The 27114-nt window shown below is 43.9% G+C and overlaps 2 protein-coding genes across 21 annotated transcripts in view; one reads left to right on the plus strand and one right to left on the minus strand.

Annotated features, from left to right (window-relative positions):
- The first annotated feature begins 2733 nt into the window (after window positions 1-2733).
- SLA2 (Src like adaptor 2) lies at window positions 2734-6314 on the plus strand. 5 transcript variants are annotated; one of them, XM_085079546.1, is made up of 7 exons: window positions 2734-3592; window positions 3692-3791; window positions 3915-4001; window positions 4270-4373; window positions 4939-5088; window positions 5256-5382; window positions 5480-6314. In XM_085079546.1, the coding sequence occupies exons 1-7, from the start codon at window positions 3505-3507 to the stop codon at window positions 5625-5627; spliced, it is 804 nt and encodes a 267-aa protein (XP_084935672.1). In that variant the 5' UTR covers window positions 2734-3504; the 3' UTR covers window positions 5628-6314. The 5 variants fall into 5 exon arrangements, with proteins under 5 accessions (XP_084935672.1, XP_084935674.1, XP_084935673.1 ...); XM_085079548.1 differs by having other exon boundaries at window positions 5497-6314; XM_085079547.1 differs by having other exon boundaries at window positions 5960-6314.
- A 1625-nt stretch (window positions 6315-7939) lies between these two features.
- PHF20 (PHD finger protein 20) overlaps window positions 7940-27114 on the minus strand; it is an 80729-nt gene continuing 61554 nt past the window's right edge. For 14 of the 16 annotated variants that reach the window (XM_085079527.1, XM_085079539.1, XM_085079531.1 and 11 more), the window contains 6 exons: window positions 25570-25669; window positions 21490-21685; window positions 18492-18891; window positions 15528-15711; window positions 11194-13978; window positions 7940-10930 (listed from right to left, as the gene is read on the minus strand). In XM_085079527.1, coding sequence (XP_084935653.1) covers window positions 13836-13978; window positions 15528-15711; window positions 18492-18891; window positions 21490-21685; window positions 25570-25669 — 1023 coding nt within the window. In that variant the 3' untranslated portion in view covers window positions 7940-10930; window positions 11194-13835. Of the gene's footprint in view, window positions 10931-11193; window positions 13979-15527; window positions 15712-18491; window positions 18892-20135; window positions 20282-21489; window positions 21686-25569; window positions 25670-27114 lie in introns of those variants that run through there. The other 2 variants (XM_085079538.1, XM_085079541.1) reach the window with 2 other exon arrangements.

Genomic DNA, 27114 nt, shown 5'->3' on the forward strand with positions numbered 1-27114 from the left:
GAATCTTGTCTAGTAAAACAAGAGTATTTAAGAAAAAAAGAAAAAACCCAAAAACAAGGGGTTTGACTCAGCCTCCTTGAGGAAGTTGGAAAAAAAAAAAAATGTATTTAGTAGTGAGTCTTCAAAAGTACTAGAAGAGTAACAATTTGAAAAATACACTATCGTTAACGAAAGGAAGTTAAGTGAAACATTGCCTCTTACATAGTCAGCTCAAGCAGCAGAGCTGTAAGTGCTTATAAAATTCTGCGAAGTATATAAAGACAAAATAGTGAATATTTTTACTAATTCTAAATATGCATATAGAGTAATACATGCATTTAAGAAATTATAAGAAAAAAAGGGAAGTTTATTAAATTTTAATTTCTCACTTATTAAAAGAATTTCCAATGGGGAGTTAAATGAGGCAAGAATTCATCATTCTCCCACTCTAACATGTGTTATCACTGTGCAAGTTTGTTTTAACATCTTTCAGTGTGTCCTCATCAGACAAAAAGCTGTGTAAGACGAGGAACCACTCAAGCCACAGAATCAAAAGAACTGCTAACTTCCCTCACGGCTGTGAGATCTACAGCCAGAGACTTCTCTCCAGTGTGAAACCAAAATGAAACACATTAAATGGTTTTGTTTTTTGTATTACCAGAACAGTGTTATCCACAGTCAGCTATCCTAGCAAAACCTTGTAATAATTGTAATGGCAAGTATGGCTTCAGATGCAAAGGGGTAAGTAAGCCAGGAAAAACAAAAAAAGGGAAAGCTATGTGAGCTTGAATCTAAATTTGTGAAATTGATATATAACAATAACAAAATAATTTCATTTTTAAAATGAAAAGGTTTCAAAAGGATGGCTGGCTATTTTACTAAGTATTTATAACTGTTGCTGTTTAATGCATATTTGTTTGTCCAGTGTTTAAGAATGCTAAGCCCCACAAAAGAAAATACTGCCTTTGAAAAATCGCTAAAAGTCATAGACTAATCTGCCAGGCTTTGGGCTCTGCAATTTAAAAGTTAATTTAAAATAGCATTGAAAAGTGCCATTCTTCAGTAGCACATTTGAAGTCCTAGAAAAAGCTCGCAAAATCGTATAAAAGATCCTGAACATCTGTTGATTTTGTGAGTGGCTAATATTTGTGAGCATATTTTTCTGTAAATTGAAAGATAATCTAGATTTACGGAGAGTAAAACAAAAGACTGAAAAGGTGAGAAAAGATAGCCTAATGGATCACAAGCAAAAACTAACAGCATGAGAATCTTAGTCAGTTATCCTTTATGCTTTCCTCTTTCCTTTCTGCTCTGTTTGCTAGAAATTCTGCCAAGGTGAGGAAGAAAAGTACCCCATTTTACAAGCAAGAAAAGCTATCAGTAGTCCTGATCACTGTCTGGAGCTGCCAAAACTGAAAAATTTAATGTCTCTGCAACACTTCAAAATGCCTGTGTGCATGGTGTGTGGGAAAGGGACAGGTCAGGCCTTGCCCGGTGAGACAGTGAACTGCTCCTTACCTCACCCCCAGAGCATCCCAGCCCTGCAGTGAGGTCCAGTCATGGACACAGCAGAGGCAGTGCTGCACAGAGCTCCAAGCCCAGCCCTATAGTGGGGCCAGTCATGGACACAGCAGAGGACAGTGCTCCAATCTCCCCATCCCTGACTCCAAAGAAACCTGCTAGGGGATGGAAGGCCCAAGAAAGCCAAAAGAATTAACATTCCTCTTAGAATTTCTATAGATTCTGTCTTTCTTCTTTTTCTTCAACCAATATCTCTCCACATTAGTGTTGTTCCTCAACTAACAAAGCTTACTCCGAATATATAAACCCACCAATTTTCAGTTTTGCCAGGTAGTTTATACCCTGGCCTGAAGTAGGTAAACTAAAGAAGAACCTTTCTACCATTGTAGAGGCCATAATGAGTGCCACTGCAGATGCCATAAAAGCACAGCAAATCAAGATAAAGAGCATCTTACAATTAACTATAGATTTGCTGTATGCCAAAAGAGAAAGAGTATGTACAGTTATAAATACAAGCTGTTGCAATTATGTTAATCCTAACTTAAACAAATGTATGTAATAGTTTTTTGTGTTATTGCATTGTTATTTACTGTCTGCAATAGTAGTTATTGTTATATAATATTATGTACTTAGAACTGTGATGTTTATATCCAATAGCAAAAGTATAAACTTAGATATAAAATAGAGAAAGGTATTTACTTTCATGACATACAAGATTTGTAAAGAATTACAAATTACAAAAGAAAAGGGGGGGATTGAGACTCTGAGCTTTTTGCCCCCTTCCACCAGCACAGGTGCCTGTCTGTAGCCTCCAGGGCTGAAGGCTGAACTCTTAATTCAAATTCAAATTGTAGGTAACAGCTCTGGCCTGATGGCTTATCAGCTAAGCATGCATTTGAAACCAGCACAGAAACCACTGAATCATCCCATGAAGGACTATCACCTTGGAGGAGGCTTTGGGGGTCTCCAAAGACCACCAGGATATACGGAGCATGCGTGGTGCACATGCTAATGATATTAATAACTTCCGAGAAATGATTTGTATAACCACTCCTATCCTGAAGAATGTAATTAATATTCATGATTTTACCTATAACTCTGTGTCTTTGGGGTACTGAGGTGTGTGTGTGTTTAGTGGAAACAATCCCCACACATCCGGTGCACCGAATAAAGCAAATACCCACTTCTCTGACTTGGTCTCTGAAGTGTCTCTGAGCTCGATTGGGGCGAATCACCAACACCTCACAGCCTTTCACGGAGGAGCACTGCCAGGAGGAGACCCAGCGCCAGGACCCGAACACTCTAGGGCCCCGACCTCAGTCCTAGAGTGGGGCTGAGGGCAAACCAAGAGGGTCTGGCAAGGACAGCGATTGCCACCCTGGGTGCCCTGAGGCCCCTCCATGCGGGGAGGGCACAGCTAGCCAATGGCTGCCTGGGCATGACTACACTCAAACAATTGTGACAGCGGTGAGGAGCATGTAAGTGGGGTTCACCTCCCCTGAGGGCAGGAAGGGGTTAGAGCAGGGGAGGAGAGTGGCTCAGTCTGGGACAGTTCTGGGTCACACACAGCTCTGGCAGCAGCTCTCCATAGTCAAGGAACTGAAAGAGGTGTTCCTGCAGCTCCTGAATCTCCGTGGGGGCTGGCAGTTTGGGACATTGGGATGGTGCCCCATATTCTGGGGGACATGGGGCTAGGGGGGGTTGGCAGTACTCAGAGAGTCAGCCTAGCTGGAGTCTGTCCACCATAAAGCTGCAGATGCCCCATCCTTGGGAGCACCCACACATGCTCTGTGCTGTTAATGGGACAATGGTTTCCTCGAAGGGCTCCCTGGGGAACTGCCTGCCAGGCTGAGCCACAGCCCAGAGCCCTGCCCTGGACTCTGCTGGCATCACCCTGCAGCAGTGCCCTGCCTTGGACACAGGGTGGGGGATGCTGACCTAGGAGTCAAGTCCCTTCCAGATAGCAGCAGAGCAGTCCAAGGCCCTGGGAGCTGAACCCCAAGGATGGGAAATCTGCCCAGCCGGGGGAAGTCACTCAGCATCCCAGCAGCATCTGCCGACACCTCACAGCCTCCACTGCCCACTCAGGCAGGTGAGTGCCCAGCATCTGTGAGCTCTTCAAGCACCCCATGTGCCTGATTGTGGGGTACTGCTGCCAAGGTAATGCTGAGCCCTCTCTCTTTCCCTGCAGTCCCTAGCGGCTTCCAGGCCCTGGCCCTCTGTGACTTCCCCTCCAGTGTGGGGGTGGCCACTGTCCTGAGAATGGGGGAGCAACTTTGCATCCTCTCTGAGTAAGTCTCTGCACTCCTGACCAATATCCAGCCTGCAGGGCCATGGTGGTGGCATCCATCCTGTGTCTTCCCCACATCCTGGGGCCTCAGCGTCTCAGGATGGTTCATCCCTCTTCCCCTCAGGAATGGAGAGTGGTGGCTGGTGGCATCCAAGGTGTCTGGGAAGGAGTGCTACATTCCCAGCAGCTGTGTGGCCAAAATCAGGCATGGGTAAATGCTGAGAAGGATCTGTCTCAGGGAGGGTCCCAGGGAACATGGCTCCACCACAGAGTCTGGCCAACCCTGAGGCAAGCTCTGGCCAATGCTCCAGGGCATCCTGCCTTGTTTCTCCCCCTGGCCCATGGAGGAGTGCTTGGGAGATGGTATGACACGCTGGAGTGTCCCCAGGACATGCTCCAGTTGGGGCAGGATGGGGCGTGGGGTGCTGGGTGTCACTGGCAACAGGGAGAGGTTCCACCAGTGCCTGCTGTCTGCACAGGTGGCTGTATGAGGGCATCACCCGGCAGAAGGCAGAGGAGCTGCTGCTCCGTCCAGGCAACCACAGTGGATCCTTCCTGATACGGGAAAGCCAGACCAGGCAAGGTGAGAACTCCTCAGGCCCATCGCCAGTACTGTCCCAGTCCTCCCCACTGGGGTGCCAAGGAGCGAGAGGGAGCGATCTTCCCTTGCTCATATAGTGGCAATGGCCCTGCCTACAGGGCTACTTCCTGGTGTTGCTGCTCCCCACTCTGTGCTGAGCCCCTGCCATGGGGCCTCAAAAGAACAAACCACCATCAGCTTCCTGCTGCTTTGGGTTATGCAGAGAGGTGACAAGACTCAGCCCACAAAATTAAACAGGGCCCCATCAGACCAAGGGGACCCTGTGAGGAGATCCTGCCAGGTGCTGCTGTGCAGGTGCCTGGTGGCACTTCTGTGACTCAACGTCCCAGCCATTCCCCATTGCCCACATTGTTTTGAAGTCACTCATGGTGTGGGGCTGTCATGGGGATGCTTGCAGTTGCAAAGCCCCATGGGGAGAAGGGTGACACTGGCTGCTCCTGTAGGATGGTTGAATCCCTGCAGTGTATAAAAGCAGCAGGCAGTGGGACTGAGCAGGACAGGGGCCTGAGACAGCCTAGCCTCGTGCCCTTTGCCCTGTCCCTGCCAGGCTGCTATTCCCTGTCGGTGCGCCACAGCGAGCACATTGCCTGGGCCTCTGTGACTCACTACCACATCCACCGGCTCGACAATGGATGGCTTTACATCTCACCCCGGCTCACCTTCCCTGGCCTGCACAACTTGGTGGACCACTACTCTGGTAGTGCCCTGCCAGACCTCTGGCACCCTGAGCTGTGTGTGGAGAGATGTCCTGTGCCCTGAAAGGAGAGACAGGGAAAAGGTGGCAGCAGGTTCCCCCCTGCCCAGGTGTGCCCAGGTTGGGGGACAGGGGGTGCACCATGCTGATGTTGTTGGTTCCTTTTCCAGAGTTCAGCGAGGGGCTCTGCTGCCGCCTCAGCGAGCCCCGCTCCACAGAATGGCCGAGGGCAGCCCCAGCCCCCACAACACCCACTGCCATCAAGAAGCCATCGCTCCACTGGGATAAGATTGAGAGGTAGGGGCAGCCAGGGCAGGGACTGGGGCTCTTCCACCTGACCCTTGAGGGGCAGTGGGCCTCGAGGGTGCTGACTGCCCTATCTTCCGTCAAGCAGCTCCCTCCTCTTCTCAGAGATCACATCCCCACCAGAGGACTCTCCCATCAGCCTGGGCCTGCAGGAATCCATCAGCTCTTACCTGCTCCTCTCAGACACTGTCACCCCTGAGCCAGACCCCATAGGGAAGGGGGTGAAGAACAGCTGAGGACAGGGCCCCAGTTGGCCACAGCTCTGTGGTGGACACCCATGCCCCACCTCAGCCTTGTCCTGCTTTCAGCCACAGTCACTCGGTGCTGGGGCCCATTGGCCAGGACTTGAGACAGCCAAGACCAGTGTGGAGCCAGGCAGGCAGCAATGCTGGAGGAAGCAGCTGCATGAGGGCCTGTCCTTCCCTCACTGGACACTTTGAGACAGGATGCTTCAGCACCTTAAGTCTCACCCAACACCCAAGGGAGAAAGAGGCAGAGCCAGCACAGAGGAGGAGCCCTTCCTGTCCCACTGGCTGCAATGGGGCCCCTGGCATCTGTGCTCCCACAGCAGCAGAGAGAGGACGGAAATGTTCAACAAACCAAATCCTGGCCCAGGTGGAGGAGCAGCCCAACCACATCAGACCTCTCAAGTTCAAGCACAACCATTTTAAGGGTGTGGGTGTCTGTGCAGGACAGGGCCTGTGAGCAGCAGCCACAGACTCTCAAAGCGCTCTCACTGCCAGAACTCACCACTCTGCTTGCTGGGACCAGCAGCCAGGGGGGCAACAGCCCCTGACTGTGTCCAAAGCAGCTGGTTTTTAAGCCTTTTAAGGCATGGATTGTAAGTTCCATAAAACAGGATCCTGACGGACATGCAGCAATAACCATCTGTAGTGTCTCAATTAAAAGGCACCTCCTTCACAGCTGAGACTTCGTGAACATATTGTGACTTGCCCATGGGACCAGTTTCACTGCCACGACCTGGGGGGATTTGCTCCTGCCATGGCCCTTGGCCCCAGCCGGAGCGAGCAGGCAGCCGTGGGCCAGTATTGGTCCTCAGCCAACTCCCTTCAGACAAATTCATGAGCCTAAGAGGTTTAAATGTGTAATTTAACATCACAACTCTGTTCCAGGATCAATGGGGAAAGCAATGGGTCTGTGCCAGGAATAGATTATTCGGAAAAGTAAAATACAAATTTTCGTGTACAACCCTGATCCCAGCTACACCACAGGACTGAGGGGCCTGAACAGCAGCAGGGCAGCCTCACTTCTGAGCCTCTGCTTTCAACAGGCCCTTATCAGCAAAGCTGGAGCTTCCTCTGTGGCCAGAGGCAGAGCAGAAGCTGTCTGCACCTGACAACATCCCTCTCTTCCTTCCCTCTCTGCACTCAGGCCAGTGCAGCAAGAGCTCCCCCCTGACCCCCAAGCTGCAGGGCTCCTGCTTGGACATGCTCCAATCCCTTCCTCATTTTCCTGTCTGATGAGCTCACTCTTCCAACCCACCATCACTTTCTCATTTCTTTCTCCACCCAGAGCTTCACAGACCTATTCTGCCCCAGCCTCCATACCAGGTGGCCTCAGCACAGAACAGGCTGGGGTTTGTCCCTGGCCTTACCCTGCTGCTGTCATGTTTGGGGCCCCAAGGTAACTCACGGGAGTTTTGCATCCTTTATTTTTGCTGTTGACCCATGGTGTGTGAACCGAGCTGGCCCTTGTGTTCCTTCCTCTATCACCAATGTGCACCCAGATGCAATTACACAGAGGGCCACAGTCAAGAGCCTACTGCTCTGGCATTTGTAACCTGGAGCCAGGTTAAATGGGATGGATGTGGTTGGAAAGGCTGTTCAAATCACTCCCCATTGCCAGCAGCCTCTGAAGCCTCCAACTTTCCTGTCCTGAAGATCTCCTTGTTCTGGGCACCTGCTACTCATTCTGGAAAATGTCTTCCCAGGGCGCTCCCAGGCCCATTCCCTACCTTTCATGGTTGGATACTGCAGCCTGTGAACACCACGGGCATGAAGCAGATTTTAACAGGGGGCAGAAGCACAGAATGGCTCCAATAGCTCGCAGGAGTAGCAGGACTCCCTCAGCCAGGGAAGGGCAGAGCAGGAGTGGGGACCAGGGGGTTACTATCCCAGGCAATGCAGAGACACTGAAGGCTCTGAAGGGACAGAACAAGCCCCAGAGGAACCCACAAGTGTCAGGGCAAGGGAGGACCCACCAGCTACCCCAGCCAGCCCAGTGTGGGCAGTTGTGATGACACAGCAAGTCCTCCCCAGTTCCAAGTGCCCAGGATCCTCACAGGGAGAGGAGCTTCCCAGCTGCTCCCCAGTGTTCAGGGCACCTTATGATTGTGACCCGCGGCCACTTTGGCCAGATCAGCCACACTGTGGGCAGCACAGACCCCCCCCAAGAGCCGTGTCACCACCTCCTCTGAGGTGACAAGTACTTCACGTTACAAACCTGTCCCAGGAGACAGGAGTAATCCAGGTTCTCGTTAATAGATCTCTTAGTGTGGATTAGAGTGAAACAGCACTGAAATGCTCAATGTGTATAAATACAGGTACATAGGGTTTATTTGAGAACAATTTGGTTGCAAAGGAAAGCAAGTATGTAGCCATTTTTATTATCTACAGTAATATAACAATATGAAAGCATTGCAAAATTGTCACCAAAGCTGCAGTAATAAAATAAATAGAGAATCAGGCACTACTTTTTTCCAGCCAAGACATGCAGTAGAAATCATTCCAGCTCACCTAGTTCTTTACCAGACTTTTAAATTTATATATCTAAAACCCAAAGAAATTATCATTTCTTGGTTCTACATTATACAATCCTTAGTACTCAATCTCCTATTGGTTATTGGTCCCTTCACCTTCAATGCTAACTTGGTCCTCATTGGTTCTCTTATTAAGTTTTTCCCAGATCAGGTATCTCCAACCTAACGAGGGGGTGTTGCTTATGTCCATTTATCTCCTCTGTATCTTCTGACTACTCCCAACATGTACATGTTGATTTTTGTTGATTGAAGTCCATCAGGCCTCACCTAGCGAAGTTCAAACCCTAGGTGAACTGGATCTTTTGAAGAGAAACCTCAATTCCCCACTTGGCAAAGGCAAACAAACCCATGACTAAAGTTAATTTAAAAATTTTAAAATTACATCATTTCCAACAATATGAAACCACAAAAGTATCACCCAAGGACACATAGAGGGGAAAAGAGAGAGAAGGAGGGAGGGTAAGAATGTGAAAATCTCACCACCCAGTCAGCCTTAGATGAGTCTTGATTGCTGCAGCTTAGCTGTCCCTTGGCTGAAGTGATGGTCCATCAGAGGTGGGGAAAAGAAGCCCACAGAACACTAAGTCAAATTGGTTAAAATACACTCGGGCCAAGAATGCCCAGGTACCTCCCCTCGGCTGGAGAGCTTTCAGTTCTCTGGTGAAAGGCCTCAAAAATGAGTCTGGGGGCACTTTGGAGTCCCTGATGGTTTATGATGCCTTCTAAAGACATGACAGCTGCCTCTCAGACATTTGAGCCAGGAATGCCCCATCAGATCTTCCCCTGACATGAGGCTCCATCCTGCCACGAGGCTCCATCCTGCCACAAGGTTTGTCTGTTATCTAACTCAGAGCCTATCATTCAAGCAAAGCACCCTGGCACCTTCACAACTGAGGAATGTTTTGAGTCATTAAGCTATAAAAGTCCAGCCTCTCACACTTACTGATACCTGGATGTGCAACCTAGCCAGACAAGACTATGCTCTGCCCCTCACCCTCCTCAAACTAAAATGCCCACCTCTCCCTGCAGCAGCATTTGCTTGGATCAAAGTGATTTCGAGGAGTTGCAAAGCGTCTTCATCAGCTCTGAGCCTCTGTGCAAAGGACACGGCTGTGCCTGCAGCTCAGACTCAGGGCAGCATCCACTCAACCCTCATCCCAACGGACCCAAGGGCACAGAAACCATTGCTTCAGGAGCCGGTCCTTCCCTGGGGTCCTTTGTCATGTCTGGACTCAAGCTTCATGACTACTCACCAAGTCACCAGGTCGGAAGCCCAGTAGGTACACACAGCTTCCACTCCCAAGCCCAGTGCAGCCCACACCTCTATGATGGAAACAGGGCCCATGAAGCCCGTCTGAACTAGGTATGGAGCATTGCAAGGCTCCACGGCCCCATCCAGCCTCTCATTTAAAAGACCCCAATGGCACACAAGCACCACCAGCAGGAAAACCCCACAAGCCTAGATGAATCCCAGTTTTGCTGGTTTGTTCTTAGCTTTTGTGTCTGCTTCTATGATGTAGCAGGAAAAAGAAAAAAAGTGGTATTTACTGTTAACCTGTTTCAACAGGACCTCGTTCTGGGTTACTCGCAGCAGGTGTTACCCAGATAAGAACTGTACATAGTTTTTTTCCCTTCACAAGAACTGCTGTGCAACCCAAAGGATTAGCACAAAGCTGTGAAACACTGCTGGACAACTGCAATAGTCTGCAGTGCTCCAGAAACCCACTGGGAAATCAGAGCGAGGACCAGCAGCCACAAGCTGGATGGAGCAGCAGTGCTGGGTGGTGGCAGTGCAGATGGTGCACTGCCATCAGAATGGGTATGAACATGACCCATGTGCTGGACAATGGTCAACAGCAGATCCTGCAATTAGAGATGATGTTTCAGTTAAATAACAGCGAGAATACGGTGACTCAATACACATGAAGGCTGACAGCCGACTGAGAGCTGCCTCCTTTTGTGAGTCTGCATCTACAGGAACCTTCAGATCAGCCAAGTAAATAAATCAGAAGGCACATCAAAACATGACAAGCCACAGCACACATCTCATTATTTCAAATTCAGACCACAACTTTAAAACCTGATTTTGGCACTTAAGTGATCAAAGACCTGCATGATTATAGTGAACTGTGAGACACACTGGGATTTGCCATCAGTGGCTCAAGTCTGCCCAGGCTTCACATGCCAGATTTTTTTTTGTTTGTTTTGGTTTGGTGGTTATTTGTTTTGTTTTGGTTTTTTTGTTTGTTTCTGTGGTTGTTTTTTGATTTTTTTTAAATGAAGTTACAAAATAAAATTTGCTAGGACAAGGGAATACATCTGCTTTCCTTCCACTGGGGAAACTGAGAAGGAAGAGATAGAGCCTGACAGAACACCAGTGCCTGTCCCTGCCTCCAGGCACCCTGGGCCAGGTATGCTGCTTCTCCAGCCCTCCCCAGCTTTCTCCCCTTCCCATGCATTTTCTCTATATGGATTGTTCAATCCGGAGCTCCTTGCTTCACACCATCACTAATGCTGCACTTCTTCTGCTCCGAGCTGCTGTGGCTGCCCCTGACAGGCTGCTTGTCCAAACAGAACAAAAATTAGGGTCAGATCACACATATTAAGTATTAATATACTACATATATTGGGATTTGGGAACACAACGTATGAGCTTCTCATGAAAAAATATCCAGCACAAACTATTAAGGATATTCATATAACACAGATCTGTAAAACAATAATTTCCAGACTTTAGGAACAGTGAAAATATGTATTTACCTGTGTGGTTAGCACAGGTTTTTCCCATGAGAAATTTTCTTGTGTTTTATAAATAACGTTTGGATGTTGTTGGAACAGTGTCCCAGAACTTGGACAGTGCAGGCCTGGCCAATTAGGCCTGGGGGAAGGCTTCTGACTGACCAATCTGGGTGACTTTTGAGAACTCTATATATGTGATGAAATCAAAACAATAAAGGTCATTCCTTCTTGCCACTGAGAACTGGTGCCTTCGTTACTCTGCTAGCTGCTCAACAGCGACATACCTGAAAAGCTACAGTGTCTGCATTTCAATGCGAGTGAAAAAAGTCCAAAATTATTTCATTGAGCTATCACTAATTGAAACAAAGACTTTACTAAGAGTTAAACAAAAACCTATTTTTATTTATTCCAAACACCAAGACACAGAAATTTTCAAGTTTAGCAAATATTGCTCCAAAACAAAATTCTATGTACAGCCCCTTAGTTCTAATAGTGCATCAACAAAGACAAACACGCATGTACCCACAGTGCAATGTTTGCTCAGTTCATCAAGGCTCCACGTTGCATTCACTTACCAGTGATTTAAAGAAACAAAGTGACCTGTCAGCCTGAACAGCTGGCCCAGACTAAAAATAACAATGAGGAAACTTGAAAAACAGGGACAGAAATTAATCCAGGAAGAGCACAATGAAGAATCTTCCCTGAACGTGAGAAGTACTACTCTATTTTAAATAAATATTTTCAGTCTTTATCTGCAAGGGCTTCCCCAGCACTACTGAAGGGAAGCAAGCCTCCAGGATCTGCCACTTGATCTACCCATGGGAACTGCCTTTTCTTCCAAACCTGCAGTACTGCCCTGAGCAAAAATAAACTGACAAGTAAAAACACACAATGAGCACACAAAAGCCATTGCTTGAGAAGAAATCCCCCTTTGGAGCAAGAAGCCTGCTCAGGGACTGAGTGCTTGAACGCCCTCAGACTGGGAGCACAGCCAAACTGTTCCCACCCAGCTGTGTCCTGCTCTACAGACCATAACCAGGGAATACCTTTTCTGGTCCATTTCACCTGAAAAACACCAGTGGCTTTGGGAGGCTCCTCTGATGCTGTTCTGGTGGTCTGGTCATCACCACCTCTTCTAGAGCTACACATGAGCTCTGGCATCTGACAGGAATGAGCCAAGGGGTAAGCATTGGTCTCATCTTCAAAGAGCCAAGTGATCCTTAAATACCATGTAAGCTTTATTCCAATTGTGTTACAGAAAAGTAAGTTTGTTTTTCTGCTGTACATATGTTGTATTCACTATATACTAACTTAGTACTATAAAACTGTGAGACAAATTATTCCCTGAACTGAATCTTGGCATAAAAGTCTTAGTAACTACCTAGAGCAGCCTAATTATTTTGTTTTCTGAAGAAAGTAAAATATTCACTGTGTAGAGACTGTAACTCCTACAATAATATTGGATATTCCAAGCTTACACTATTCTTTGCAGAATAAACATATTACAGATCTATACTCCAAATTAATAATTCTTACAGATATGGGCCTTTCCATTACAACTCTGCTTGAATGTTACCCTTTGGTAGTACCATTGCACACAATAAAATTAAGGTAATAAATCCAGCTTTTTAAGGACATCCTCTTACTGCAAAACCAGGTCACTACGTTCTGTAGGGAACTGAACTCAGCAACATCTGTGAAGGAAAGTTGCAGCCATTATTTCAGGTGATCTGCAGCTGAAAGACTTTGAACCTCTCAAATACTCACAACATTCCAAAGGTTCTGTGTAATGCAACCAAACATCAGCAGCCTTGTCACCTTGCTACTACAAAGTAAATACAAACCAAAAATTAAAACTTAAGGTATACAAAGAGACTTTGTGAACACAGACCATTTAAAATAACCCACTCACTGTCTGCAAGGACAGCACCTCATGCATAGATCTTGAGGCTTTATTTACAGAAAATAAACTGATTCCCAAACCCACACATTCATAGCAAGTCTTTACAATGAACACATCCAGAGTACTGAAAAAAGTTTACATTTCCAAATATAACCGGAATGGCAATTATTAACAAATGGGTAGAAAATACATCACATCCATGACAGACCATGCTGCAGTGTGAACTCAGAGCGTGGCTTCAGACCTTTCCCAGTGACAGAATGAAGGTATCCCACCAGCAAACTGCTGCAGGAGGCACAGGATGGCCGAATTTAAGAGCTCAAGAATGCATATAAACACCATGTTTACGGGCTTCCCCAGTACCAAGTCATGTGACAGTGACAGGGTAAATACGGAAAACAATCCTTTATTTTGAAAATAAGTGCAATCCACCTGTGACCTCCTGCTACATTATTTACTGTAACAGAAGTGCAGGTCAGGCCACTGTTACTTGCAAACCTCCACATAACACTTTATAGTCAAGAGCTGAACATTCATACTTACTAAGTCTGAAACTGTTATAACATCTCCTAATGATTAAATACTGAGTGCTAGTATGCACAAATCAGAAAGAATAAAACATGACATGAGTCACTTAAACTATGCAAAGTTATTTACAACCCCTGTCAACCAAACTTTTTTGGCTCTTAGAACTCTGTTCTTCAGTGGCACAATTTTTAGTCAATTTAATGACGAAAACATCTACCATTCTGATGAACAACTTGTAAGGAGTGAAAATCTGAGTGTAACATCAACCAACAGGCAACCTCTGGAGACAAGAGTATGACCTCTTCTACAGCATTATAATTACCTAATAGACCAAAAATAACCTTTTTGCTGTTCTTTGAACAACATTTCTTCACAAGTCCCGGAAGTCAATCTGCATCCCATGCAACCAGCATGCTAGTTTCATTTACAGATCCAGAGCTGCTCCCATCAGACACTCCAGCTCTGCGCACAGTGACAGCCCAGTGTTCTCCAGCCTCATGTGGAGCAGCACAGCGCGATCTGCTGCACTTTGCCCAGGTCCGTTATCAGCTGCTTTATACAATGTTTGAGCTGAGGGAGTCGAGCCAGTGGTTCTGGGGGCTCCAGCTCTCCGGTGTAATCCAGCCAACTCTCCAGAACTGCAAAGAAAACAAAAACTGTCACTACTGCAGTTCTCAGCAAACAGCTCATCTGAAGTCACAAAACAAGAATTCTTTCAATCTTTTGTGAATCTTGAGAAAGCAGTGGGCAATATTTTCAACATGGTTATTTAAAAAATCATAAAACTCACACCAATATTTGCAAGTAACTTTTGATACATGACTAAGTAATTCACATAGGGATGAGGAGAGAAGCTACTGCTTCTAGTAAAAAGCAGGAAAGGAAAACTCTGAACCAGACATAGTGAAATCTCATGCTAAACTTCCTCTTATCTGTGTCAATTCCAGGGCAAGGACACTGAGGTAGAGGGAGTTTATGCCATCAAGAATGCGACTATGGTAATGAAAGATATACAGAACACAACTGGCCAAGACAGACAGAACTGAGTAACACAAAATGGGGACAAAGATCAAAAGCACAAACAGCAGACTGCTGCACAAAGAAAATGAACTCCTGCTCTGAAAAGCTTCTCAGTGGGAAGCAAGAAATCCCAATGAGCAGAAGACAAGTCAAGTGACAATGCAACAGGCCCACAAGGAAGGCGGTCAGGTTGGACTATGATGAGTTCTGGGAATGATGAATGAGAATCTGACAGTACTGCAGATGGAGACTGAAACCTTGAAGACAGAATAAATACCCCCGCCAAGAGCAGCCACTGCCGCCAGCCAGATCAAGAGGTGAGTTTCACCCACGGGCAGGCAGCACCTGCTGCAGAACCAGCAGCATCACCCACTTCTGACACATCCAGCCTTGGAGTAAGAAAGTTCCTGCTCAAAGTAGCAATGCACTGCACAGACTCCCTGCTCAGCACCAGATACAAAAAGTCTAACTCTTGGGAACTAGCTTAGTTTATGCAACAGGCAGTACAGGCCTGACTAATCTTCACTACCTGAAACACGCCTTTAGCTGTCCAACTTTTCAGTACCTTACTTTTACAAAGAGAGGGCTCTTACTTGAGCTGAAACTGGATTCCCCTGCAAGTAAAGCTGCTGTTGTAACCACTACACAACCAATGGTCAGACTCAACAGTGTAAAAGTGAACTATCCTGGATCATTTAATGCAACACAAAGGATTTGTAAGTTTTTCATTACTACAAAAATCCTAAGAGACATTTAAGTAAAGAATCTGGAAGAGACAGGAAAGGATAAGAGCCTTGTGCACTGAAGAGGCCACCCAGAATGGGCTAGCACAGCCAGCAAGGCCCTGAGGAACAGAGAAATGCAGACACACAGAAGAGTTTTGAAAAATGACAAAAACCTAAACTCAGAAAGACACAAAGATGTTCCAATACAACATCTGATGCGACTATTTAGAGATGACCTAACTAGAACTTGTTCTGTGAAATTCTGCTCTTTGTTTTAAAATCCACCCCCCACATAAGCAGCATGTCTACTTTCTATTAGGAAATGTGATAAAGAAGCATTCATCGCTTCGTAAATCTGAGGAAGTAAAATTCTGGTTAACATGTTTTGAACAAGTAGTTCAGTTAAAAAAGTTATTTTTTAAACTAGAATAACACTACTTACCATCTAGCTCCTTCTCAATGAAATCCATTCTGTGTATGACTTCATCTTGCAGAGATTCCACGTGAGCTAAAAGATTGAGCTGCCATTGCAGCTGCGAATTCACAACTCCTTCTTTGTCCTTTTCCAGCAATTTCATTTCAATAGCTTCCTCTGGAGAGACTTTCTTAGAGACAGACTCTCTCACCTAGCAGAAATACATTAATATTTGTTACAGTGAAACGGAACTGGGGAGCTGAACTGCCTGAGTCCTCCCAGTCCCCCAGGCTAATTGCTCAACTCATCATGGGCCAGTGAGGGAGAGAGACACAGACCATATACAGACACTAAACTGGTTTGGGCAAGAAGATCTAAATACAGACATATTTTTATAGGTATTTTGCTAAAAACTATTTTTACTTCACAAGCATCTGGTTTTCTGAAGGTAACATACACATGTGTAGTTATCTTCCTGCTACCTTTCATCTGGAATATCCTGCACTGAATCTGTGCATCTCAGGGAATGCTGAATCTGTTTCTCACCTGAGAATACTCAGCTAAAGAGCAAACAATTCAGCAGTGAAAAAAGATTTTTCCTTAAGGAATCTTACCCAAAGGAATTTCCTTAAGGAATCTACCCAAAAACCAAGGTGTACTTAGTAGATAATGCAAAAAGATAAAACAATGTGTCCCTCAAAAAAAATTAATTTTAAGTAAAAGCCACATGTAAAGTTAAAATAACAACATACCACCGTTCACCAAATAACATTATTTGTACATAGTTATATGTGTATATATATATATGTGTATATATGTACATATATATGTGTGTATGTATGTATATATGTGTATATATATGTGTGTGTGTTTAAAATTAAAAGATGTTAAAGTGAGCCTTAAGCCAACGCTAAGAAATAAGGGGTGGAATGTCTTGGATTGATGTTATGATAATCCTTTATCCCCTATCGTTAGCTTATATGCCCAAGAAAGAAAAAATGTGTAAAAATGTGTGATCCTGTCTCTTTAACTACACCCAGCCGAAGAGAGAAACGCGGGTTGTTTTGAAAACATTTTCCCCAAGCCTCGCTCCGGGGGAGGATTCGTCGCCCAGCAGAGACTGCGTGCTAGACGGGAGTCGGAGTGAGCTCTGTTCCCGTTTTTTTTTCCCATTTTTTTCTTTTTCCTCGTTTAAACCCCTTCTCTTCGATCTGCTTTGCCACCCGGAGACCCAGGAGGGCCAGAGGACAGCAGAGCTCTCCAGGGAGCTCCACCCGGCCCCGGGAGGGGGGCGAGGAGGAGAGGGGCTGCATCTGAGAAAAGGACTTTTTAATCAAGTTAAATAACTCCTTTTCACCTTGGTTTTCCCCTTCCCCTGTGCCTTGCAGGGCACTCTGCGTGGTTTTGTCAAATAAATAGTTTTTTCTTCACTTCCATCTAAGAAGTTCTATTGTGAGTGGGGGAAGGGGGTGTCGGGGCCCTTCGCTCTCGAAAGAGAAAGAATCTTACCATTAACCCGGGACAGGGTTCTAAATTCTACTAAAACTTTCACCAAATCATCTCCAAATAAGCATTACCACTCCTTATAAAATTTGACTACAACATCAACAGTGTTCATTCTACTCCCCTACTTTTTTCATCCTTCTGCTGAAATACGAGCCTTTAGAAAAACACTCTTTCAGATTGAAGAACTAAAATATTTGCCTTTCTAGGAAACATAGCACAATCTTGATTGATAGAGAAGTTAAAAGTAGTAAATTATAACTTACATATGTACAAAATAAAAGCTAACCTAACCTTTAATCTAGAAAAAGGGAGCTCAGTATCTCACAGAATCATAAAATTGTACAATAGTCTGGGTACAAAAAAATGGTACAATAGTCTGGAAGAGACCTTTAAAGGTCATCCAGGTTCCAACCCCCTGCCATGGGCAGGGACACCTCCCACTACCCCAGGTTGCTCCAAGCCCTGTCCAGCCTGGCCTTGGACACTTCCAGGGATGGGGCAGCCGCAGCTTCTCTGGGCACCCTGTGCCAGGGCCTCAGCACCCTCGCAGGGAAGAATTTCTTCCCAATATGCAATCTAAATCTAGACTCCTTCAGCTTAAGGCCATTCCCCTTGTCCCAGCACTCCATCCCTTGTCCCAAGTCCCTCTCCAGCTCTCTTGGAGCCCTTTTAGGCACTGGAAGTGGCTCTAAGGTCTCCCTGGAGCCTTCTCCTCTCCAGGCTGAACACTCCCAGCTCTCTCAGCCTGGCTCCAGAGCAGAGGGGCTCCATTCATTTTTCCAGAGGGTTTTAAATATTTCTCAGCCCACATTTCATATGAATTGGTATTAACTCATAGAGGCAAAATTTTGCACTGGGGTGTAGAAAGAAAGGCCTATACTAGACCTGACAGAGCTGACAATGAGAACCAAGCATTCAAAAGCTAAACCTAGAGTGCTCCTGTAGGTAAAAGATACAGGACTATTCCATGGTGATCAGTCATTAAAAAAAAATAATTAAAAAAAAATCACTTCATGCTGATCCTTTTTTTTTTTTAAATCTTGAAATGCTGCCTGAAGAACCTAAAATTAATTTAACTGTTAGAAGAAATATGGGAACAAGATGGAAATAATTAGAAGCTGCCCTACCAGTGTATTTGGTAGTATCACACATGCTTGGCCTCCTCTCTCTTTGCTATATGAATGTTCACTTTTACATTCAACACATGGAAGTAAGCAGCAATGAACTACCAGTGGACCACAATGCATGGTCCACACTTTTCAAATTACTTAACGTCCAGAAGGCAACCTGTATTTTTTAATTATAATAAGAAATTAAGCAGTTGATCACATTTATAGCTTTAATTCTTACTGGCAACTTAAATTTAACAGCCTAAGGAAAAAACTAAACACAAACAGACCAAACAGTATTAAAAAAGGTTGAGGTTTGCATATTGCAAATATATGCTCTTTGCAGAGAGGGCTGTTTTAATATTTTTATTTTTACCTTAGAGTAATTGTGTTTGGATTCATTTTCCATCCTGCGTATTTCTTGGTCCAGATTCCAGCCAAACCTCTCTGACAGGGTATCATCCCCATTTTCCCTTATTCTATTTACTCCATCATCCATGGCTGAACCTCTTGTTTCCACAACCAGCCTTTGCTCTATGGCAGGGTAGTAGGCCCGAGGCTTCTGGTAACAGTGTTCACTCGTAATATAAGATTCCTCCACAGAAGGAATTGCTGAGGGTTTCTCAACTGTCCCATTCCAAGTTCTGTAACTTGCCGTCTCCTCTTTGCAACAGTTTTCCTCGAAGTGAATTATGTGTTTGGTATGGATTTTTTCATCCACCGTGATGTGCTTCCATGGATGACACCAAAGCTTTAAGTCAGGGTGCTCTTTATTTCTGTTCAAACATAAAAAAGTAAATGGCCCAATTTAAATGTCGAAGTGACTAAGCAAACTATCCTATTACACAAAGAAATTAAGTAAGAATATTTGGAACACTACATACTCAAGATACGGTAATGACTAAAAAATGCCCAAATACTCTGAAATAACATAGTTGCACTGACCTCAGTTGTGCATCCTCCTACAATGTTCTGTTATGTTCACTATTTTTACATCCACAACATGGTACAAATGCCAAGTATTTTGATTAAGAAAATCTTGAAGAATAAGTTGCAAATAGACATATACAACTTCTCACCAACATTGTCCTTCATGGAATATTTTGCTTCAATATTTGCAATTTATTAATAGCAGAAATTAATTTTAACTGGGATATTTCTAGTAACGTATACTACACCAACATTGCAGTGGTGTTCCATAGAGGCCAGAGTTACTTTCATCTGTTCTTCGCAAAATTCTTATTTTAATTGTTCTCAAATTGACTAATACATTATTCCAGCAGAAGGGACAACATAGGTATCAGATTATTACAAAGATATAACAAACAAAAGATTTAGAGTGAGCATTATAACTCATGTTCTTCATCATGTGTGTCAGGCATCAAAACAGCAGTAAAAGGAGAGCAGAACAGAATACTCTGCTATCTTCTAAATGGCTGGCAGCTCATCTGCTACTGGCTGCAGGAACACAGCAAAGCAAACACTGACTCTAAAGCACATGCACTGGGCTGCACGGAAAGAAGGGGCTGCCCCCAAGCCCCCCTCTGCTTCCTTACAAAGGTGGATGGACTTATTCTATTCAGCTGATCCAACTTTTTTAGCTGTTCACCAAACCACTCAACAAAACATGACCACTTGACTTTGGCAGCGACTGCTTTCTAACTCATCCTGCAGCAGCTCAGGTTTCTTCAATGTCTCTCAGAGGAAACCAGAGTGAGTACAGCTGCCAAGGACATGCTCAGACTATTTTATACAAGAACCTTTGCCTCCAGTGCTGGCATAGCAAGGATATATCTATCCCCCGGGTGAGCCATCCTGAAGGCATGCCTGGAAAAGTGAAAGCCAGGTTTTCATTTACCAAAGTTTTTTGCTCCAGCTCCACTTATCTGCTACCCCTTAAGACACTATATTTTGCTCAGAACAGAGGAAGGGATAACTTTACAAAAGACAGAAAACTTTTCTGAAAAATTGCACACCAGTTATCTAAGGATGAAAATTCAAATGCTAATACTTGAGTAACCTTTTAACTCCTGCCTGATGAAGGTTCACCCTCCCATGGCACTGCCAGGGTCACCTTGGATCCTCTGCCGCCTCCTTGAAACACTGAGCAATGCTCTCCTAATCAGTTCAGGCAGCTGTGAAATCATCTCCTCTCCATCTGTTGATCTGCATCAACAATATAATAATTCTTCAAATTCAGCAAGTTTTCAAAATCCTTCTGATTTATATCATGATAAAGAAAATGGGGGCTGAAGCTTTTAATCAGATGATCCAAACAGGACTGCACCTCACCTTTAATTAAGCCAGGCCATCACACTGACTTCAGCATGGGAGAGAAAAGGAACAAAACCTGCAGCAACTATCACATACATCCCAGTGCTCTCCACCTCAGTACTATGTTATTCTCCGTTCACAATTGGAAAGCCAGGCACTGAAGTCTCACTCATAACAAAAGGCCCAAGGAGTGGCCTTATAATATTTATGTTTCAGTCTCCAAAGAGGAAAGACATTACTGACAGATCTAACTAAAGGATCCTATAATGGAAAAGCAAAACCTTATGTTAAAATGGCTACTCTCTTGCTTTAAGCATCACTTCACTGTTGAAGCATTTGTAGTTCTGTCAGTGGACCTCCTGTGTCACCACAGATAAGGGGCAAGGGTCTAAAGAATGCCAAAAACACTTTGTTTTCCAAATAACTGTTGCTGTGCAATTTATCAACTAATAAATTTAAATTATGGAATTCAATAAATGTAAAACTGCTGGATTTGAGTTAGAAATTTTCCCTTTTTTCAGTCACCAGAACCTAAGGATGACCTTAAATAGGAAAACATGGAAAAAAATTTTACTTTATAGAAAAAAAGCTTTAATATAAATAATTATGTTATTTTCTGTATATATTAGCTGAAATGACCTTTGCTTAGAAATGAAGTGCTGTAGGTTGCTGAATGTGCAACCACTCTCCCACTGCAGCAGAACAATGCACTGCACCAAACAAAAAGATCTGATTCCTCTTGGACAAGCTATGATCAGATTTCCTGGAATGGAGAAGGCAGAAAAATGGTGCTACGGGTTATAAGTCTATCCTCTTCTTACTTAAAATCTATTTGGGTGATTCAGGAAAAGCTGTTATTAGTTTTCTCCCTTCTTTCTTCACACTTCCCCAACCCTTTCTGTACACATTGTCCATTTATACTCAACCCACTTAAACAGTTATCAAGCAGCCAAGTCCTTTCCCAAGATCACATTAGCAATTCAAACAATGTTATAAATCCACAGAGAAGCACAAACATAAGTCTGAATTTCTGGTTATTTTTATACTTGCAGTCTAATTCCCAAGGAGACCATGCCAATTGGCACTTAAATAGGGCTTACTGTAATATGCTCATCTTCAGCTGCAGCCCATGCAGGACTTCAATCACTCGCTGTACATCGCCAAGCAGCTGGTGAGTCGCCACTATCTTCTTGGCATTCTGGTGGGAATAATTTTCTTCCAAAAATGCTAAGCCATGCATGTGACCATTACTTAACCACTCCTTTTCATACCAGTACTTTAAGCTGGACCTCTGACCTAAAGTGACAGCAATGAGTGAGTTAAAACGCTGACATTACTGGTAGTAATTCTGATTATCCCCAGGTACTGCAACAGCTTATTTGTTCTTATCAACAGAACCAATGAAGATCCTGTAACAGTAGACAAAACCTTGAAGAAACTAAGAACTTGTAATGCAGGAAACCAAAAACCTCTGCCCAACTGTAAAAGCATTCAGACCCCAAATTCTAAAGGACAACAGGCAGCTACAGTTGAGAAAGGTGTACTTTTAGCAGGATATCACACTGTCTAGTCTAACCATGGTTATGCCAAAAGCTACGGTCTGAATGCAGCTCTTTCCAGACAGAAAAAGGCAATCAGCTTCCCACTGGTCTTGTTTTTAAGCATCATACATATATTAGTACAGTTGTGCAAAAGTACGTTTTGAAGGAATCAGTGAAGAGGTTCTGATAGAAAACTTGCCTAAGTCAAGCCACTAATAATAATTCTAGCTTAAAAGGTTGGAATATCAACAACAGCTGAAATGAAATGGAGTTTAATGTGATAAATGCATCAGTAAAAGTAACTTAAACTGCCAAACAAATGGTATTATTACAAGGAAAGATGCTTGCTAAATTGCAAATAAACAAAAAATACCCATGCCAAATACTTAACAAAAGCTCCCCTACACCCTGTAAAATGCACACTTACACCAGATATTCTTGGCAGACAGCTCAGCATGTAGAAAAAGACCATATCAGCCCCTGCCTATGGCAGCAAGCCCACAAAACCAGAGATAACACTGGAGCACAGACTGAGAACCACAGACACAAAAAGGTCTCCAATATAAGGAGGTTAATATTGACTAGAGGAGAAGTTAAAATAAAAAGGCAGAGGAGTAAGACTGAGGTTCGCAGTACATAGCAATCCATGGATATTAGGTGGCATCAGAAATTGTCAAAGAGAAAAGAAATTTTGAAGTCTGTACCAGCTTAAACTTTCAGGCAGATATACTGTATCAAGCAGGAAGGTGAGCAGAATTCTAGGTATGGTCAGAACCACACTGGAGACACTCCTGGCACCTACATTAGCCCTCCCTCATTCATTTCTGCATTAGAGAATCTGACATCTGTGACAGAAAGTAGAGTTCAGTCCACAAGAACAAAATAGTGACTTTGAGAATCTCATGGTCACCTGAACAACTGAGGTGATATGAACCCTGAGGTAAGAAGTGCTCCCTTTTGAGGTATATAATATTAAAAAGAGACACTAGACTATAACCATGAGCCACTGTGCCACATAATCATCTTGATCACATTTAAGCAAGTCAAAAGCAGAGTCACTGAAAACCATATTTGCAGTCAAAAAGTTGGACATATTTTCCTTTTTCAAGACAGGTAAAAATTAAGCCACTTCCAAGGTGAATTTCAGAATCTTCGAATGAACAGTTAATGATTAATTAAGCAAATGAAGCTGTAATCAGTCTCTGCACAAAAGCACTCATATTCAAGTGTGATGACACAGCTTCAGTTTGCATGTGCATTTTAGTTCCATTTAAAACTACCTTCAACTGACATAAAGAAAAATATCTTTAATACAAGGTTAAAATCCTAGAAGCAAGATACTCTAAAAAAAACATAAAATATACTGCTATCTCTGTAGTAAAAGTTTAAAATTTAAGTGTAGCATGTCTTCATTGCTGACAGTACAAAACAACAGCAGTAAAACAACTACACAAATCCATGAGTTAAAGTACAAAAGAGGTGGTAGCTTTCAACAGCCAAAAAAGCCCTGAGAACACAATCCAAATATGTATATAAGGCCTTTTCATCAGGTGAAGAGACATCCATTTTCTTACCATTTATAACCATGGACTCAAGCCCAAACCTCATCCATTTTCACTTTCAGCAAGCATTGTAATCCACAGAGTAAAAAGTCAGAAAATATTCACCTAAGTGCAATATTACCAGCTGTGTAAGATGGACTAAGACATTTAAAAATACGCACTTAGGAGAGAATGTATTGCTTAATCAACTCTGACTGTGTTACCCCAGGTAAATACCAACATACAGGTTATCGCAGGTGTGTTGGTTTTGCACGGCCTGTTTTTGGTAGTGGGGGGGCCACAGATGTGGCTTCTGTGAGAAGCTGCTGAAAGCTTCCACCATGTCCAGCAGAACCAATCTCTGAAGGCTCTGAAGATGGACATGCTGCTGGCCAAGGCTGAGCAGAGATGTTGGTTATGCCTCTCTGATAACATATTTAAGAAGAAAATCAAAACAAAGGTGGGAGGCAGTTCCAGTTCTAGCTAGAGAAGAGGAGGTGGTGAGAACATGTGAGGGAACAACGTGGCGACACCAAGGTCAGTGGCAAAGGAGAGGGAGGATGAGTTCCAGGCGCCGGAGTCGAGATTCCTGTGCTGGCTGTGGTGAGGACCATGGTGGAAGAGCCCATGGGGTTCACGGGGGGTGCAGAGATCCACTCACAGCCTGCGGGGGAGGTGCCCACGCCAGAGCAGTCAGATGTGATCCACTGGGATCCACTGGGAGACCCAGTGGAGAGAGGGGGCCCTTGCTTCCAGGCTGGAGCAGCCTGTCCTTGCAGGTCTGCACCCCATGTGTTATAGATTGGACTCACAGAACCAATACGGAGTCAAGCCAATTAAGAATTTATAATTTATTAGCAAGCGATAGCAAGGGCAGCTGGGCTCTGCTAATGGCCCGCAACCCCCCTCCCCCGGACTCCACAGTCTTTTATAGGCCTTATCTTTTGGGTTACGTGTACTCTGCGCTCTCTGTTGCTGAGACAGGATATCTTGCAGAGTGCATTTTTCTCACCCAAAACAACTCTCCCTTTGTTTTAAGCAGTGTTAGCAAGATTTGCTATTTCCTTTTGTTTAAACGGCGTTAGCAAGATTTGATTAACAAACAGTATCTCTTCTATTACATCGTATCTATTACACATCGCAGCAGTTTAGGGAGGATTGCTGCTCATGGGAGTAACTCACATTGTAGCAGTTTTGGGAGGACTGCTGCTTGTGAAATTAGAGCCACGCTGAAGAAATTCACTGAGAACTGTGTCCTGTGGGAAGCACCACACAGTTTCACAGGGAAACTACTTCTCTCCCTGAGCCAAGCAGAAGAAAACCTTGGGTGATGAACTGACCAAAACCCCCAGCCTGTCTCCCTGCACAATCGGTGGGAAGGAAGGAGGGGTTGGGGGAAGAAAAGGTGTTTTTAAGGACTTATTTTACTTCTCATTATCCTCCTCTGATTTTGTTGGTAATACACACTTTGTATCTCTAAGTTGAGCCTGTTTTGCCCCTGGAGTGTTTTCTCCTAGTCCCTATGTCAACTCATGAACCCTTTGTTAAATTTTTCTGTCCTCTGTCCAGCTGTGGCAGGGGAGTGTGAGTGAGTGGCTTTTGTAGGTGCCTGGCATTTGGCCAGCATCAAACCATGCCAGCAGGTAATGCAGTCAATGACAAGAGCCACAGCTGAGGAGAGCCAGGAGCCTTGTGCTGACAGGAATGCGTAAGTGTGATCTTAAGTTGGGCAAGAGCCACAGCCACATCCCCTAAGATGTGCCTGTGAGGTTCTTGCTTGAACTTGCTGAGTTCTACATGCATTTGCCACAGCTGGACAGTACAGTGCTTATTACAGCAAATATGTGACAGATGGTCATCACAGTGAAAACATTCATTTCTATTCCTGTCCTGTTGTAATTCCACAATATTGACTCATGGACATTCACATAAATTAAACCTTCTGTACCTGTAACTGAAAATTACCTACAGTGACAGACAACAGGTAGGGGAAAAAAATAGTAACATTTCTGACAGATACAGATAGATGACAGATAGATATAGATAAACTAAATTTACTGCATCCATAACAAAGGTGTGCAACCTTAAACTTCTGTACCTGGAGGATCCTGGCAAATATAGCAGGTATATTTCTCAGGTATATTATCTTCCAGTAAACCCATGCAGACTCCATGCTGCCAGCACAGACACTCTTCACACTGTTCAAAGTCAAGAAGTACACAGTAACAGAAATGAAGGTTAGAGGAGCTCAATATCATTATATCAATTAAGAAACACAGGATCTACATATTTTAAGACAAAAATGTCTATTAATATCTGCACTCCACCTTCCAGTTACAAGTAAATACATTACAGAATCAGACTATAATAAAATGTGAACTCTTCCCACACGTTTTTCACTTATGTTTCTGGAGAATGACAAGTAAAATGTGGATGCAGAAATCCTGAAAGGTATAAAAATTTTCAGTTTGGAGATTTTTGGAAAATCTTTCACAAGATGCATGTACACATAACCAGGGTAGCAAACAGCACAATCCATCTTTTTTCAGCCAAACAGATCAGTCTTTCCGAATTCAAAAGCTTCCTCAAAGAGTAAACCACACTCAATTACAAAATCCCAGATATGTTTATGTCACACAGGAGTAGCCAACATTATGCTCTACTGATTCTTGTACCTGCAACATTTTGTCCATTTCAAAGGTAGCTCTACTCAACAAAAACCTGCAGTGCAGATGCAGCTGCACCAACTTTAAGAGCTTCTGACATCCTTCCAAGGCAGGGCAATCATACCGGCAAAGACTGAATATAGTGTGGATCTATTTAGCACAGCTACACTACTTAAAATGCAGTCAGTGTTCTTAAAGCCACACTGTTCTACAATAGGAAAAAACCGATATTCACATGTTTTGTTTCTGTCATTTTCTCCCCTATCAGTATTTTAACAAGACACAAAATTTTGATTGTAGACTACAGACCACTGAATTTGATTGTAGACTACAGTTCCATTGAAACATGGAACAAAACTCCACATAAGAATATTAAGTCGATTTTGATTGGAAACTGTAATGTCAGTAAAAAACGACTATTTTCTCAAGCAGTGACACAAGAGATCACATACCCTTTATTTCTCAGAGCATAAACCAAAAGCAGAGGTGTCAATGCTGGTACAGTATTGCAATATGAGCTAAACCAAACTCTAACAACAACTGCAAGCAGTCTCAGATGTTGCTCTTCACTGGCCTACAAAGATGTCAGTTTGCTCAACATTTAATCTGTGTTCAACACCACTTTTATTAATGCTCTTATCTGCTGCCCTTCCTCAAGCTAGGAGGGACAGAAAAGGACAACCAGATTTTGAATATTTCACTGCATTAAATGAGTGGTCTAGGCATGGAGGAAACAGAAGCTCTGGGAATGGAGAACGTAAACGGTTACAGAGAAACAGGTTTCTGAAGCATGGGACCAACAATGTTTCGCCTTACAAAATGGCTAAATAGTACTAAAGCAGTTAGATGTTTTCAAACAAGGCAGAGAAACCATCCCCCTTTCACAAATTAGAGCCATAAAAAGGTGTTCTAAAACAAAGAAAACTAATTTAGAAGAATAGACTGTGTGCTAAAACTAAGAAGGGAGCTCCTGGATC

The sequence above is a fragment of the Lichenostomus cassidix genome, chromosome 20, assembly GCF_008360975.1.
Source record: "Lichenostomus cassidix isolate B80296 chromosome 20, HeHo_3.0, whole genome shotgun sequence".
NCBI lineage: Eukaryota > Metazoa > Chordata > Aves > Passeriformes > Meliphagidae > Lichenostomus > Lichenostomus cassidix.

Bases quoted from the DNA above. Each gene is read 5' to 3' on its own strand.
- SLA2 (XM_085079546.1), top strand. From the start codon at position 3,505: ATGGGAAATCTGCCCAGCCGGGGGAAGTCACTCAGCATCCCAGCAGCA. The intron at 3,593-3,691 runs GTGAGTGCCCAG...CTTTCCCTGCAG, and splicing joins TCCACTGCCCACTCAGGCAG to TCCCTAGCGGCTTCCAGGCC. The intron at 5,089-5,255 runs GTAGTGCCCTGC...TTCCTTTTCCAG, and splicing joins CTTGGTGGACCACTACTCTG to AGTTCAGCGAGGGGCTCTGC.